This window comes from Lepidochelys kempii, chromosome 7 (assembly GCF_965140265.1).
Source record: "Lepidochelys kempii isolate rLepKem1 chromosome 7, rLepKem1.hap2, whole genome shotgun sequence".
NCBI lineage: Eukaryota > Metazoa > Chordata > Testudines > Cheloniidae > Lepidochelys > Lepidochelys kempii.
The window spans coordinates 43,387,430-43,405,281 of NC_133262.1; the positions used below are offsets into that span (position 1 = coordinate 43,387,430).

Sequence of the window (17,852 nt, forward strand, 5' to 3'; positions counted from 1 at the left end):
TACAAATGTAATGTAATAAAAATTTACAGGTTACAGTAGTTATCTTTAGAAAGATGTCAAAAATGTCGGGCAAAAGGAAGGCTTACTCGATGCAGGAGAAATTGGACGCTATCCAACGACTTAGAAATGGCGAAACCCAGGCAAAGATTAGCCGCGATATTGGCATTAATGAGTCCGCCTTTCGTGGATGGCTAAAGAATGCTGACAAGCTCGGAACTTACATTCATAACCTGGATGAAGAGCATGGCCTTCAAAGAAAACGAGCCCATTTAGCGAATGATGCCGTTCTTGATTCTGCAGTGTACATGTGGTTTGTGCAAGAACAGCAGAAAGGCATTCCAATCTCTGGTCCGCTTATAGCCATGCAAGTGGAAAAATTCGACCGGGAACATAATGTCGAATTCAGCAATTTTAAGGCGAGTTCGCGTTGGCTATGGCGATTTCAGAAAAGACACTGAATCTCTCAGATTGCAGTTTCGGGAGAAAATCGCTCTTCTGATGACAACGAAACACAATCGTACCCTGCGAAGCTGAGGGAAATTTTACAGGCAGAGGGTTACTCGGAGGAACAGGTTTCAGAGTAACAGCCATGTTAGTCTGTCTTCGCAAAAAGAAAAGGAGTACTTGTGGCACCTTTAGAGACTAACCAATTTATTTGAGCATGAGCTTTCATGAGCTTCAGCTCACTTCATCGGATGCATACCGTGGAAACTGCAGGAGACATTAGATACACACAGAGACCATGAAACAATACCTCCTCCCACCCCACTGTCCTGCTGGTAATAGCTTATCTAAAGTGATCATCAAGTTGGGCCATTTCCAGCACAAATCCAGGTTTTCTTACCCTCCGCCCCTCCCCACACAAACTCACTCTCCTGCTGGTCTCTGTGTGTATATAATGTCTTCTGCAGTTTCCACGTATGCATCCGATGAAGTGAGCTGTAGCTCACGAAAGCTCATGCTCAAATAAATTGGTTAGTCTCTAAGGTGCCACAAGTACTCCTTTTCTTTTTTCGGAGGAACAGGTTTACAATGCAGACGAAACAGGAATTTATTATAAAATGTTGCCCGATAAAACCCTGGCTGTCAGAATAGATGAACGTAAGAAAGAAGGATATAAACAGGCAAAAGATCGCCTTACTTTATTGTTTTGTGTGAATGCAACAGGCAAGCATAAATTAAAACCATTGTGCATTGGAAAGTCTCGCATGCCTTGGTGCTTTCATCACATAAATGTGAATTGCCTGCCGTTTTTGTACAAGAACTCCAAAAATTCCTGGATGACAAGAGAGATTTTTGAACAATGGTTCTTCACTGAATTTTTCTCTTCGGGCAAAATGCTTAGAAGAAAAGACCTTCTTTTGCTAAACAACTCTCCAGCACATCCTCCAGCAGAAAGACTCAGAATCCGTGATGGTAAAATACAGGTTTAATACTTACCTAAAAACACGACTTCCAAAATCCAGCCGCTTGATCAAGGTGTTATCGCCATTTTTAAGCAGCACTATCGACGGAACTTCGTACAACAAATGATAGAAAGCAAGTTGTCTGACACCAATTTTCTGAAGAAGTTGACTATAAAAGCCTTCTTTTACATTGGCAGCGATTCCTGGAATTTATTACGTGCTGAAACAATAAACCACTGTTGGATGGTGGGACTGAGAGAGTCGTTTGGCCACCCGCTCCTGGAAGAAAATGAAGAAAGCAGATCACAGTCTGACGAGGAATTCGACTTCGAGGGATTTACAGAGGAGGAAGTTGGAAGAACAGACATGGAGTGGATGCAGGAGCTGTGCCAGCAACTGTCCGGGCTCAGAGTAACTGTTCTGCCACAAAATATCGAGTCCTGGATAAGAGGCGACGATGAAGCAGGAGAATTTTATCCCATTGCTGAAAGTCTAACAGATGACCAAATTCTTCAGGCAGTACGACCAAACAACATTCCAGAAGCTGAAGAATTGGCCTTCACTGTGGAATAAGAAAAGGAAGATGAAGTGGGCGTCGTTCCAACGTCAACTGCGACCGCAGTTAGTTTAGAGACTGCTTTGAGACGCAAGACGTTGAGCCTATAAAAATTATGCAGCTACGTAGTCTTTTGCAGTTTGCTAAGCAGAAGCAGCACAGCAGCAAGAAGCAAAAGCAACTCACTGACTTTTTAAAGAAAAACTAGACTAGTTTATTGTAATGTCTACTTTAAATCTCTAATAAAGCAACACTTTTTTTTTTCTCGTTTATTATTTCCTTCAAGTAGGAGTTTATTTTCTAAGGTTTTCTATACTTTATGGATATGACATTTACTGTACACAGTATTTCATTTTAACACGGTCCCCACTATAACGCGGTACTTGACATGGATCCCAAATCCCGCGTTCTAGCGAGGGTCCGGTGTCATTACAGCAAATAGAGGAATAAAACATGACAGTTCACTTGAATGATGAGGAAAAGGGTGGTATTTAATGGGAACTGATGTTTGAATAAAGGAATGAATGCACGATTAGATGATCCTGATGGTTCCGTCTGACCTTAAAGTCTAAGAGATGTATATATAGAGCACAGCACTTTTTTGCAGTTTAGATTACAAAATACAGTCTCTTTCAGAAATACAGAAAGAAGTTGCTTGGTGTTAAAATTTGTCAGCCTGTTATGTTTAAACTAAATGATCATTTGCTTTGTAAGTTAGAGCCTTCTTACAATGTGGGTAAGACTGACATACCTTTTTTTAGTTCAGTGTATTTAGAAGTCAAACTTTCTAGCTGTTACATTCATTTGTTTGTTCATTCTGAAAAATAATGCACTTCTGTGTGTGTTACTATTCATTTATTTTAAAAAAGTGGGAAAAATATACCTTCCTTGAATATTCATGAATACTCTGAAAGAGAAATTATAGTAATTAGTCTTGCTTGGTTAAAATGATTTGTAAATATTCGCAGCTTTTGGAGCTTTATAAAGTGTCATTTCCTTTTGGCCAGATTACTAGCAAAGCTTTGCAGAATGTTACATGCATTTCATGTAACATGCTCTTCAGTAAAAGTTTGTATAACTTATTTTTAATATGTTAGCAAATGTTTCCAGTGCACATTCATACTCTTTTTTTTTTTGTGTGTCATCTTTAATGTGGTATAAAAAAAGAGTTTGGCATTTCAAAAACTACTGAGAATAGAGAAAGAAAAGGAGACTGCATTCTTCTTCCTTGAATTCTTTCACTCAGAGGTGGAGGTCAAACCCGCACGGTTCTAAATGTATGTTTTATTGAACAGATTTTGATGTTTAATCCTTCCTTAGCTTTTTGCATTTTCCAAGGATTCTTCACATGGTATGCCTTCAGAATAAGGAAAAATAGGTAACATGCAATTTGTTCATTAGAACCCTGTTTCCAGGACAGACCTAGACAAATTGTCTGTCTGTTTGAATGTGGAGCAGGTATCTTTTTGTCCTTAAATTTCACAAATGAAAGAGTGATCAGCTACTGGTAGAACTTGTGATGGATAGAGTGCTGATTCCGTTCCTTTCACGTTCTAATCATATAGAGGTCCAAAGCAAGGAAGATGTCATGCCAAGGTTAATTTGGGCTCATTGGACTTTAAAGCTGTTCCCAGATTTCAGCAGCAAAAGAATGAACTAATCTTTCTCATTTTGTTTAAGAGGAAAGTATTTTCAAATGCAGTACATGTTTCCAGCATATCCTTGGGATCTTTAGATGTTGGATCAGAAGAGACTAAACTTGTTCTTGAGCTCGTTCTTTGAAATCTTTCCATACCAACACCATCAACCATGTACTTTAGATTTTTCCTGGGTTTTCTTTATATAAAGGTTAGCATACATAGGGTTTACTGAGTTACAGCAGTGTACTGCTGAATAGGGCTATGATTCTGGGTAGTTTAAGCCTCACTGTATAAAATAAGCGAATGAAAAGGGTCTGTAACCACTGAAAGTAGCCAAGTTGAGATATTTAATTTTCTGCTGAAGGCATATCTCATTCTGTAGAGCTGGAAAAGTCATGATACTTAAGTTTTATTAACTTTGAGTAGAATTAGATTTGTTAAAAGTACTTAGGTCAGGGGTAGACAAAATATGGCCCGCAGGTCAGATCCAGCCCGCAAGTTCCTGCTGGGGAACAGGGTTGGGGGCTTGCCATGCTCCGGCGCTCCAGCCGGGACAGTGGGTCAGGGGCCGCACCACGCATCTTGGGTCTGCTTCGGCACTCCAGCTGGGGTGCTGGGTCGGGGGCCACTCTGGCGCTCCAGTTGGGGGCCGCACCATGTGCCGCTCCTGCCATGGTGCTCCAGTCGGGGGCCGCACCATGTGACTTGGCCCCGCTCCGGCCAGGGCGCAGGATGGGGCTGCACCACGCGGCTGGACCCCGCTCCTGCTCTCCAACCGGGGCCCACTCCACGCATCTCCTGGAAGCCGCAGCATGGCCCTGCTCCGGCTCCTAAGCACTCCAGTGGGAGCTGCGGGGCAGTGCCTGCTGATGGGGCAGCATGCAGAAGTGCCTGGCCACACCTCCGGATAGGAGCCAGAGAAGGGACATGCCACTGCTTCCTGGAGCCGCTTGAGGTAAGCGCTGCTCGGGGCCTGCACCCCTGAGCCTCTCCCCACGCGCTAACCCCCTGCCTCAGCTCTGATCCCCCTCCTGCTCTCCAAACTCCTCGATCCCAGCACGGAGCACCCTCCTGCACCTCAGACCGCTCATCCCCAGCCCCACCACAGAGCCCACACCCTCAGCCGGAACCTGCACACTTTCCTGCACCCCTCCTCCTGCCCCAGCCCTGATCCCCCCCTCCCACCCTCCAAACCCCCTAAAAGCTGCAGGCTTAACTGAAAACAGCTTAAGAAGTGTTCCTGTCTCCAACACCCAGGTACGCAGCTCCCAGTGGGGTCCAAACCCAAAATAAGTCTGTTTTACTGTGTATAAAGCTTATACAGGGTAAACTCATAAATTGTTCGCCCTCTATAACATTGATAGAGAGATATGCATGGCTGTTTGCCCCCCCCAGGTATTAATACATACTCTGGGCTAATTAATAAGTAAAAAGTGATTTTATTAAATGCAAAAAGTAGGATTTAAGTGGTTCCAAGTAATAACAGGCAGAACAAAGTAAATTACCAAACAAAATAAAATAAAACATGCAAATCTAAACTTAATACAGTAAGAAAGTGATTACAGATGAAATCTCACCCTCAGAGATGTTCCAGTAAGTTTCTTTTACAGACTAGGCTCCTTCTAGTCTGGGTCCAGTAATCACTGAAACCCCCTGTAGTTACTGTCCTTTGTTTCAGTTTCTTTCAGGTATCCTTTGGGGGTGGAGAGGCTATCTCTTGAGCCACCTGAAGACAAAATGGAGGGGTCTCCCAGGGGCTTAAATAGACTTTCTCTTGTGGGTTGAGACCCCCTCTTCTCTCCTATGCAGAATCCAGCTGCAAGCTGGAGTTTTGGAGTCACATAGGCAAGTCACATGTCCATGCGTGACTCAGAACTTTACAGGTGGCAGCCGTTGTTCACATGGTACCTTGAATGTCCCCAGGTAGACTTCTTATGTGGATTGGAGTCTTCCAAGTTTCCATTGTCCGTTAAGTGTTTCTTGATTGGGCACTTAACTTGCAAATTCCTTTCTTAAGAAGCTGACCAAATGCCTTACTAAGGCTACTTAAAATCAAACAAGTACACAGACAATATTCATAACTTCAAATACAAAAATGATACAAGTATACAAATAGGATGAATATATTCAGTAGATCATAACCTTTACAGAATTATATTACATGACATATGTAGCATAAAACATATTCCAGTTATGTCATATATACATTCATAAGCATATTTCCATAAAGCATTATGGGGTGCAACATCACACACCTCTTCAGGTAGTTGAAGGCTGCTATCAGATACCCCCTCACTCTTCTCTTCTGCAGACTAAACAAGCCCAGTTGCCTCAGCCTCTCCTCATAAATCATATGCCCCAGCCCCCTGATCATTTTCATTGCTCTCCACTGGACTCTCTCCAGTTTGTCCACATCCTTTCTGTAGTGGGGGGCCCAAAACTGGATGCAATACTCCAGATGTGGCCTCACCAGTGCCTAACAGAGGGGAATAATCACTTCCCTCGATCTACTAGTAGTGCTCCTACTAATGTAGCCTTCTTGGCAACAAGGGCACGCTGCTGACTCATATCCAGCTTCTCATCCACTGTAATCCCCAGGACCTTTTTTGCAGAACTCCTGCTTAGTCAATCAGTCCCCAGCCTGTAGTGCTGCATGGGATTCTTCTGTCCTAAGTGCAGGACTCTGCACTTGTCCTTGTTGAACCTCATCAGATTTCTTTTAGCCCTATTCTCTGTGAAAGCCCTTTGTCTCTGAAGTTTAGCTTGTATTTGTTGAACTTCAGAGCACAGTGCAAAAGCCTGTCTATTTGATAACAGCCTTGAGATGGATTATGGTTTGAGGGGTGGGTGAAGAGGGATGCGGGTATGTTGTTGGCTGGTGAGCTAATTTATTGTATCATGCTGCTGGATTAGTGTTCCTATATGCATTGTGAATTTAAATACATTGTTAAGGGGCCTAGAACTTATGTATGATGTGTATTGAAAAATCTAAATAAGATTTTATGAGATCTTTAGAGAGTCTCTAAAGGCTTATCTATACACAGTTCTTGTACCATTTTCAACTAAATAGGTTTAGAAACAGATTTGGTTACGTTAGTTCATAACCTGCCCTACCCCAACCATACCCCAATATTGATATAGTTATACCAATATAAATTTACAGAAATAGGATTTACATTGATATAGTTAAATAGGTACAAAAACTGTGTTTAGACCAGCCCTTAATAAAGAGGAATAGCATAAAGAGGTAATGAGGAGAAGATTTTACTGAATAAAGAAATGCGGTATTTGTGGTGTGTATGTAGGTGGAATCCATCGGGAGTCTTCAGAAAGTTGAGCAAAACCTTTCTGCAACACAGCAATCAAAACACATTAACTGTAACTCCCAAACTATAGTCTAGGAAGTCAATTAGGAGACTAGAATTTTTTAAGGTGTGTATTTTCATATTACTGTCTTCCAATGTCGTAAAATTTCTCTAGCTTTCTATAAGAAGACAAATACATCAGTGTTGCACAAGAACATTCACAAGGTATACACTGCTACAATTAAAACAAACTTCAAATTAGTTGGCTCAGCAAATGATTGAGAAGCATGAATATTGCATCTACACACCTTATTTGCTTTCGAGGAGATGAACTTTAGCATAAATGAGTTCTTTATCACAGCCCTAATGATTACCTGTATAGCAAATACTTCAGAATGGAGAAGGGGTAGCTTTTTTCCTTCTCCTCCCACAGCAATAAAGATGGAGGGTACTCTTGCAAATATTTGGAATGTTCTACTTGAAAAAGTATTTACTATTCCTGACTGTCATGATCTTCATAATCATAGTCCCAATAGTCCATCTCTGACTGAGACTAATTCTGCCGTACTGTCAGTGGTGCGCAAACTTGGTGGGGGGGAGGGGAGGGAGGCACAAAGAAACTTCAGCCTTTCGCCCTTTTAAAAAACAAACATACAAATAAAAGCACAGCCTGTCTTATTTTCAGCAATTTGGTAAGTTTCATAACTACAGCAGGTTTGCTATGCCCTTAACATTAATTATGATTCTTATTAATTTTAAAACTCATTTAATGATTAATAATTGATTATTAAAAGACATAAACTGGCAACATATATAATAGCTGAGAGCCTGGAATCTGTAGAATGAGTCAGGCACTAATACTAAACCAAATGAATGAATAGTCTCACTTATGCATTTCCCCTGCACCTTCCCATTTAAAAACCTAGTTTCATATTACAAGTAATGCAAAAAACCCAGTTTCAGATTTCAAGTAATGGAGGGGGTGTCCGACAAGTTCCCTGAATGGGAAGGGGTTGCATGGCTGGAAAAGTTTGCATACCACTGGTCTACATCAGTTGTCACAGTCCTCTGAAGAAAGAAATATTAACAAAAAATACTGGTTGGATGCCATCAACATTCCTTGAGAGAGAAGCAGGATACTTATTTGTGGGAACTTCTATCCCATTGCACTCCTCAGTGGACACTTGGAGATAGGGTTTTGATTAATCTTTCATGTATAGGTTCAGTTCTAACTAGTAATTTTAGAAGACTGACAACTTGCTTTATTGATTCCCAATTAGTTTGTGGGAAAAGATGTCAAAGAATAGAATAAAATTACGCTTTAAAAGTGTAAATTGCATGCTTACATTTTCTCCCTTGACAATGCAAATCTGACTTACATACCACATGTAAATCCCATCAGTCAAGCAGTAAGCAAGCAAAAGTCTAGTCATTTTCACATTGGATAATCCCATGTAAATTGGGAAATTAGAATAATGTTAAAACATCCTTCTTTTTAAAAACATCCATTCTTTTGCAGTTTCCTATGACACTTTCTACCCTGTGTTGCCTTGTATATGTCTAATGGTGTATTGTCCTTTTTATATTTAAACGTTCAACAAGGGTATATGTATGTACATGCATGCACACATCACATACTTGTCAATAACTTTGTTAGACTTGAAGAATTTAATATATTTTATTATACAAGATCTATCTTAAAAAAAATGCATACTATCTTCATCAATTTTCTAATTAGTTGGAGTAAAAGCATCCTGTAGTGTTTGATACTACACAAATGGAACGGGCACAAAACTTATATTTTCATGAATATGGAATATTAAATCACCAACTACATCACATAGAAGAGAACTTAAAAAACATCCTGTACGCTTAGCATCTGTTTTTTAATAGTATTTAACTAACTATTAAAAAAAAATCTCTAAGTAACATATAAAGAATGCATAGTGCCAAATTCTAGATGTTAATTCAACTGCACAACACGCAACTCAAAACTGAATTTGGCTCATAATTAAATTTGTACTAAAACCTGTTTGTAGTGGATTTTGATAATCTATAATGGAAAAGAGTGATACCTTGCAGTATAGATTGGGAGCGGGGTTGCAAATAGTCAGTCTGCTGCTTATTTATGAGTATTAAAAGTGAGCTAAAGAAGATTTAAAAGAAATTAACAAGCTATTCAGCATTCTAAAGTATTAATAGAATGTGTTGATTTAAAATGATACATTTTAAAGCAAAATGTTAGAAAATAAGTTTCTGTTCCTCTTAATGTTCAGGATCTTGGTTCAGGAGTTTTTCTCCCCCAACAGTAGAGTTCACTGACATGCCAATCTGAACAGGAAAGCTGCATTTGCTCTACTGCATACAGTGGGGAGTGTGCAGATAGGGACCATATGAACTATGCAATTAAAGTGTGATTCTGTTCTGAAAAATGATTATTTAGAAATGACATAGTAGAGATGCATGTTTATGATTCAGTGATTTCCATAACAATTGCAGCTCCTCACCCTGTTTGAACTAGCTGTATTCTCCTCAACCATTGCTGAGAAATGCAGAATCTTGTTTAATAACAGTGGGACTAGATGACTCAGGGAACTGTTAATAGAATACAGCCTTTCATGCTCCTAGGTCACTAATACAGTTTGGTGTTGACCAAAAGTGGTTGCATTTATATTCTGGTAGCACCGAAAGGCCTCCGCCAGCTATGGGGCCAATTGTGGCAGACTCTGTACAAACATAAATGACACTCTCTATTTACAGATTAAAAGACATCACATCAGATGGATGTGACAAACAAGCAGGCCGGGAATGAGGTGTGAGGGAGGTGGGATAACAAAAGTAATAGGATATGATCAATTTTTAGCCAATCATTAGCAATACTCACAACTTGCCTGCCTGCCTAGCACAGTTGCCAACTTTCACACGGTAAATAAGCACCCTGGCTTTCACAATAAGCCCAAAATCAAGCTAATCCCATTTCAAAACAAGGCCAAAACAAGCCAATCCCTAAGAACCCCAACACTCTATGTGACTAGATCCTCCCCCCCCCCAACATGCAGTCTGGGATTATGGTGGGCCCGCTGTACACCCCTGACTCTCTCCACCCCCTTGCCCCTGCTTGCTGGGAGCTGCTCAAAAAAAAAAAGCTACAAACCAAAAACTAGCCCATAAACAACTCACAAGGCAATTAAGCCAAAAATAAGATCAATTTCTGCATTTTTTCCAGGGGTTTGGCATGTCTGCTGCCTCGCAATTTGCAGGTATTGTGTGCTATTTGCAGATACCAGTTTTCTGTATGCATTTTAGTTGAGGTTAGTTTTGATGTGGGACTTGATGGAAAACAAAGGTTTTGACTGGCAATTTTTCCAACACATAAGGGGAAACAGAGAAAGCAAAAGGTGCTTGCAAGTCAGAGCTGTCTGATTGCAATTTGTTTCCAGACATGAAATGACTTGATGGTCTCAGACCAGTTCTTAGTAGTATTTTCATAACAAACTTTATTGCAGTTAGCACTAATCTGCACGCTTCTTGCTGGCAGTTTTAGCAGAGGCCAAAAATTGACAGCTTGATCCAAGAAGGTGTGGAGCATCACCAGTTCCTGATAATTGGAGCCACTGGCACTTAGCATTTTTCATGTGGTGCTGAGTGCTTTGTAGGACCATGCTCACAATGAAAATGGGGATTGAATTATCTTTTTATATTGCAGGTGGTCCTTACAGGCATGGTGGAGCAGTTATAGGGGAAATTTGTACTTCTGCTTCACATGCTATATCTATTCTCTGTACAAAAAGAGGGCTAGAGTCTCCAGAGCTGTCAGTAGGGCACCTTTCCTAATGCTAAATTCACTTTAAAAACCAAAACCCAAACACTTTGTTTGGCATGTCCAGTTGCAATGCTGAGGTATAAAGGCACCATCAGAACATATTCCTCCACATCAGAGTTCTTCTGTTACTGACTTGCTTGGAAAGAAAGCATTTGAAATAATTACAGTGATGAACTATTGTGAAACAACATAAGTTGTGTCTGTCTTTTCCACAGAACCAAACTGAAGAACCATGAATATGAAACTCTAGACCACTTGGAGTGCGATCTGAACTTAATGTTTGAAAATGCCAAACGCTACAATGTTCCTAATTCAGCCATCTATAAGAGAGTACTGAAAATGCAGCAAGTTATGCAGGTATAAAGAGAAGAGTAAAACAATCAAGATGGTAGCTGTATTTATGAATTTATTTTCTTTAGGTGATAGTTCTTGGAGCTTTTTAAATGTGCAGTAGCATATTTGATAGTTTATTAGCTGTTCTGTATGTTCAACAATGCAGTTTTTATGGTTAAGTATCCTGAACGTATTTTAATGTTCAGAAGTTCTCAATGCATCCTATACTGGGTCACCTGTCTTTGTCAGGAAATACATCTGCAAAAATAATGTGCTGAATGGGGAGTGGATCTTCTTAGTTATTTCTCTAAATAACTTGGTTTGCAAGTAGATTAGAATCAAGCTATGAAAGTAATTACAAGAATCTTTAAAATTGACAGATACAGTATAGCTAAAATGCCTTGAATAAGAGGATACTAACACACTTTGTGTATCGTGAATTACAACATTTAACAGAACAGTTCAAATAGTTGCTAGTCTGAAATAGCATTGGCTTGAATTGATTCTTCAAAATATTTTCATGTCTTTAATAAAATTTTCTTTTGTGCGGACGTCTTTCACTGAATTACAGTCATTGGAAAGCTTTTAATGGTGCTTTAATATTTATGCATCCTACAGCTGTAGTTGTGTCTTTCTCAGTGAATCTGATCTGTGCATCTGTTTAATATTCATTTGTTCTGGGAACATTCAGTAGCAAGTCTGACACTAGGGATTTGCTCTTTTTCAGGCAAAGAAGAAAGAGCTAGCTAGGAGAGACGACATTGAGGATGGAGACAGTATGATCTCTTCTGCCACATCTGATACTGGAAGTTCAAAAAGGAAAAGGTATGCACTTTTGTGTTTCCTACAGACATCTTTTTGTTGCTGCTTTCATTTGTCATATAGAAGAACATTAAAACATCTATGTTTAAGACTTCATATATGAATTCTAAAACCATGAAACATCTCATTTATCATTTATAATTAATTGTTTTATTTTTCCATACTGACATTTTTTTACTAATATGTAAATATATAGCTGGCAAGAATATTTATACTTCAGTTTCTTAAAATGTATGACACTGACATTTTACATAATTAGGTAATACTATGTGTGTTTCTCACTTAAGATATAGTATTTTCAGTCCAAAAAGTACTCTGTAAGTTCTTGTGATTTGTTATTACACTTTATCTGTAACTAGCAGTTATGTTGCTCCTCTTCCCTTGTTTTCCTCACCCATGACTCGCTTTTTTACTATTGGTTAGTAATTCCCGAATGAAAAATAAATTGATTTTTAAAATATATTTTCAGTTTTTACATTTTATTGTTAATCTTAAATCCTGTTGCAAGATACAGGTTCTTGATTGGGGAAAACTCCCTGGGATAAGATCACTGGAATTTTTTATCTGATCCAGGACAGATCAAGTATAGTTTCACCATGAAAGTCACGGTGGGCCACCTCTCCCTTCCTTCTGATCTCACATTCCCCAAGTACTCTCTATCAGGAATCAACATGGGCCAAGGAAGGCGTAAATAGACCAAATATAAGAAAATAGGATGATTATGGCAGGTGGTGGAGTATTAAAATTTGTGTACATAAAACACCACAAAACAAAACACCATAGTGCTCTGAAAGCATTATAAATGCCCACTAAGATCATAGGTTTAAAAATATCATGTTTGGAAGGTAGATGCTAACCCATCCATTCTTCCTCAGAACACTAGGGAAAAGTCTTTGGTGTTTACTGAAATGATTTGAGATAGCGAAATGTGTTGGTGTAAACTGAGATTCAGGCCCCTCCACTGTTGCTCCAGCCTGTTACTGTCAACCTGCCAGGTTCTGAGTTTGCTGTTATGCTAGGGAGAGGGACTGGGAAAAGGTGAAACCAGACCAGAGCCATCAAAACAAGAGAATCTTTCATAAACATGATTATATAATTGTAGTAGCATCCTCCATGTTTTCTGGATTGCAGTCATCAATCAAAGATAGAAAATTCTCAGCCAAAAGACTAGTAACTGAGCTATAGGAGATGGTACAATTTGGTGATACCATTGGGGGGAAAAGAGATCCTGAAAGGTAGCTGAGTGATCTCGGGGAGAGAGAGAGAGAATAAAGTGCCAAATAAAGATCAGCAAGGAGCAGACCACAACAACTGCAAGTCTATGTTACTTGCAGAATCAGTGGATACTGCTGACACAAGCAAATTAAATTGCCCTCTGTGCCCTAAAATGTATTGCATTGGATCCTCTTATACAAGAGAATATTAAAATCCTTTAAAAAATAATCTAAGAACTCAATGAAAAGAAAGCAAATAGGGCTGTTAGGATGATGAAATACAGTAGAGTGAAGAAAGGCAAATTTTTTTGTTGCTGCACTAAAGATATAGTTGTAAAAACGAATTTTCATTTGTAAATGCAATCATTAAAACTACATCCCAATTGATCAAAAATTGATAAAGTGAATAGAATAAGCTGAAAATTCAGTTAGTGGAGGTGAAAAGCTTTCAGGAATTCCAGAGGATAGTAAATACAGTGAATGGCCAGAGTAAAACATATCCTGACGTCCTGAAGGACCATCACCATCAGCCTGTTAGTGAGGGAATTCTTTTGAGTGTCCCTTTCAATGTGGCAAATGCATGACCCGAACCTTAAGTGTGGATCAGTATGTTGCTATTTCTGCCTTGTAATTTTTTTGCCTCATTAACTTTTATCAGACCAAATATTAAAAATGGAACTGGGAAGTATGGAATCATAGAAACATAGGGACCTCAAGAGTTTGTCTAGTCTATGTTGACTCTGTCCATGATTACTTAAGAGAATCTCCAACTGAGTCTCCTGCCAGTGAAGAAATGCAAAATGCACTTGCTGATTTTTAATTTGTATAGCTAAGAAACCCTTTTTCTTTCTCCATCAAATTGTGATTTATGTCATATTACATCTGTTTTCTGGTTTTGGTTTTTTTAATTGCTTGTGATGGTGGTGTCTTCCTGTTCCCAAGTACATCATGAAATAGCTGATTCATCTCACAAGAGTGTCCTGGCAAGCACAGATTTTTTTTTTTTTTAATGCATAAAATTATTTAATTGGAAAGGAACTAAATGTTGAAATGTGTGTGCTGCAGCAATCTTGGGGAATGTTCTGTGTACCACAGCCTATTGGCCTATGAAAACTAATGCTCTGTGATAGACTGTGGGTACTAACTGGCTTCTGTGAGGAATTAATGATAAAACTACACTATCAAAAAACCCTATATATTTGCACATGTAGTTTTGTGTACACAGTCTGCACATTAAAAGATTTATGTCTGTGGATCAAGTGATTTGGAAAGATAACTACCTGATTGGCTTCTGCAAAATTTAATATATAATTTAGAAGCTGGGTTGAAGCACTTCTATGGAAGTGTAGTCCAAAGTGTTCCGTTGTATTTAAATAAAAGATAAACAAGACTAGGCCCTATTAAAACAAAAATCTGCAACATACTTAATTTACAGGTTGTGCAGATGTGTGTAGGGAGCCGCAAACACCTTCATTTTATTGCGAACAAGTCATAACTTCATTATACTTTTAAATCTCTTATTTGCAATATCATTAAATCATAATAGTTTGCTATAGGGAGACAAGTGTCTGTGACAGCATAAGAATAGCCATTTGCCAGTTTGACTTTAGAGTATTGGTAAAGCTTGCTGTTTTTTGACAGGTGTTCAAACAATTCAGAAGCTAATTTCTATTAATTTGTAGAATGATCCTTCTTTATATTTTATCCTTGTGATACAGTATATGCTGTGAGAAATGTAAAAATATTCTTACCAGTGGAGAAAAGTCATAAGTCCCCTTGATGCTCTGTATATAGCACATTTTGCCAGTGAACCAGTCATTTAGGGCTAAATTTTTAAAAAATTGCCTCAGTTTTTGTGTGTCCAGCTTCAGAAGCTTAGGCTTGATTCCCTTCCCAAGAGTGCCAAGTATTCACAGATCTCATTGACTTGAGCACCTGTGAAAACCAAGCTCAAGGTTTGTGAAGTTGAATGCCCAAAAATTGAAGAACTCAGAATTAGAGGCCGTTTTTTAAAAAAAATTCAGTCTTACAAATGAAACTTACTTCATCTAGGGACAAGAGTGTATGAATTAAGATGATGCGTATACCCTTTCATTCTTTTTGTCTGTTAGGTAAGTGCAGTCATAGAGGGGAGACACAGGAGCTTTAGGTTTGAAAATACAGAGTCTGACTCCATAATTTGAGGAATATTCAGAGTAAGGCAGTATCATTCATGAAAACAGTGGTTTGTTTCATGCTGGGGAAACTCTTTTATCTCCAAGTGGAGCAAAGGGAGAAGAGAGGAGGTGTTTTAAAATTAGCTGGCTAGCTCAACTAGTGTTGCACTTACCTATGGACCCAAATTCTCTGGTCCTACTATCATCACTCTGTAACTGTTTTTTAAATTGGCGTGCACACGTTTCTAGCGTGTTGGTGGTCTTCATACACCGGTACTATGCTTTTTTTAAAAATGGCATTCAGTGTATCTTCTAGCAGAAATAAAAATGCTGTTCTGGTGGAGGTGTGTGGGCGAGAAAAAATAATACTTTTTCCCTTTTTTACCCAACAGTAAAAAGAATATAAAGAAGCAGCGAATGAAAATCTTATATAATGTTGTTCTTGAAGCTCGAGAGCCTGGCACAGGCAGAAGACTGTGTGATCTATTTATGGTTAAACCCTCCAAAAAGGACTATCCAGATTATTATAAAATCATCTTGGAGCCAATGGATTTAAAAATTATTGAGCATAACATCCGCAGTGATAAATACTCAGGGGAGGAAGCTATGATAGAAGATATGAGGCTAATGTTCCGAAATGCAAGGCACTATAATGAGGAAGGCTCACAGGTACTGTTTAGATTATGCAGGCACAGTTATCTTCATGCTTCGTTGCAGAAGGCAAAATTGTGTTCGAATTTTGTAACAGTCAATCTCTGGTTATTCCTTCCAGTGGTTACACTAACAGTTACAGAATAAGCATATGCACCCCATCATAGCACTTGTTCTAAACCAGGAACACTACTACTTCTGTACAGATATATTTTTGTGTTTAAATATTGTTTCTGCCTGAAGATATATGCAGACATAAACACAGCACCTTCCATTTTACTTGTATGTCATTTAACTGTACAATTCCATTTTTCATCCTGTTAGCTATGTTGGCTCTTACACTGCTAGGAGTTAGCTGTTCTATTTTCTTCTAGTGCATAATAAACAGTTGTTTACTCAGTTCCCATAACTTACACCCTAAAAACCTGTTGAAGGCAATTGAATTACATAGGGGTCACTAGGGTCCTAATTTAATCTTCAGAATTTTTGTTACTGTGGGGAGATGTGTGGGATGTAAATAACTCAGTTTGGCTCTTAGATCTGAGCATGATTTTGCAGGGCTCGTAGGTGGAAAAGGTATCTCTGCTTCTCAAATGAATACATTTGATGAAGAAATTGATGAGAAAAGGTGAACATGCGATCCCACCATGTTATTTTTATCATCTTGTCAGAATGGAGATGTAGTTTAACTGCACAGTTTACATATTGTCATTATCTCCCTTATTAAATTAAATATTTATTACTATGGTTAAATGTATGTTCTGCAAAGTGTATGCAAAAGAGAAACGAATCCTTTAACAAAGTAATTACTGTGGATGAGTGAACAGCAAGTGACTAAGAATTAAATGGCTTTATTTATTTATGGACCAAATCCTGAAGTCCATATTCAGTCCTTAGTCAGGTAAAGCAGAGTCAACAGCAAGCTGAAGAAAGATATATTCATATTCCACTGTTGACAACATTACCGATGGCAGTGAGAAGCTGGATACTCTAGCCTTTTGTGATAGGAAAAGAAATCTTTGATGCCTTAAGAAAAGTAAAACACCACTGATATCTTACTATATGAGGGCAACCAGAATGCGTGGTGACTGGAGTAATATGGAAGATATGATTAAGAAGGTGCATACCAATAGATGTTGTTTCTCACTAATGCCAAACATACTCTCTATATAAACTTACAAACATATTTCTGCTTGACAACCTGAAGTCATTAATACAGTCCATTGAGCAGGACAGCATAAGCAAATTTAAGAAGCAATACTTGTCTCTTGTGCTTAATCAGATCATTGAAATGTCTAATATGGCAAGTGATGAACATGCATCTACACTTGCAAATAATCTGATTCTGTTTGATTAGCTATATTGGCAAAGAGGCATAAAACCTTATGACTGCAAGTTGCAACCTGAACTTCGGTTATTTACTTGTCCTGCAAATATATTTGCCTGATGACTACAGCAACAGCAGACTGTTAACCAACAACATCTTTATATTCTTCCCAGGATAAGTTAACAGGATTTTGATCGCAATGTAGAAATTGACAGTGATAATACTATACTTTGGAAAGAATTCATGCAATCTTTTGGGGAGGATTGTGAGATAAGGTCTCCATTGAAATAGAACATAACAGTGAGCCAACTGCTAGATGTCTTTGTTGAAATTTTGTGGTACTGAATTCCCATGTGCATTTCTAGAGACAAGGGGCAAGGAACTCAATGAGCTATTCAGTCAACTATTCATCCATGTCATCGCTGGCTTTTATAATTCTTCTTAAGGTTCATATCTAAAAGGAAAAAGACATTGTGGGGTTTTTGGTTTATTTTTCTGGTGTGATGGACATCAGTATATATTCCTCAATCAGATTCAGCAGATCTGGATATACGATATAAATGTTAAATGTTATTTAAATGGTGTTAATGTGCCTGATGTTGTACAAATACATAAGGCA

General features: G+C 38.6%; 1 protein-coding gene across 11 annotated transcripts in view; it reads left to right on the forward strand.

Moving 5' to 3' along the window:
- PBRM1 (polybromo 1) overlaps positions 1 to 17,852 on the forward strand; it is an 87,274-nt gene that overhangs the window by 30,775 nt on the left and 38,647 nt on the right. For all 11 annotated transcript variants that reach the window (XM_073352408.1, XM_073352414.1, XM_073352411.1 and 8 more), the window contains 3 exons: positions 10,946 to 11,087; positions 11,791 to 11,888; positions 15,648 to 15,924. In XM_073352408.1, the coding sequence (XP_073208509.1) occupies positions 10,946 to 11,087; positions 11,791 to 11,888; positions 15,648 to 15,924 (517 nt within the window). The remainder of the gene's footprint in view (positions 1 to 10,945; positions 11,088 to 11,790; positions 11,889 to 15,647; positions 15,925 to 17,852) is intronic.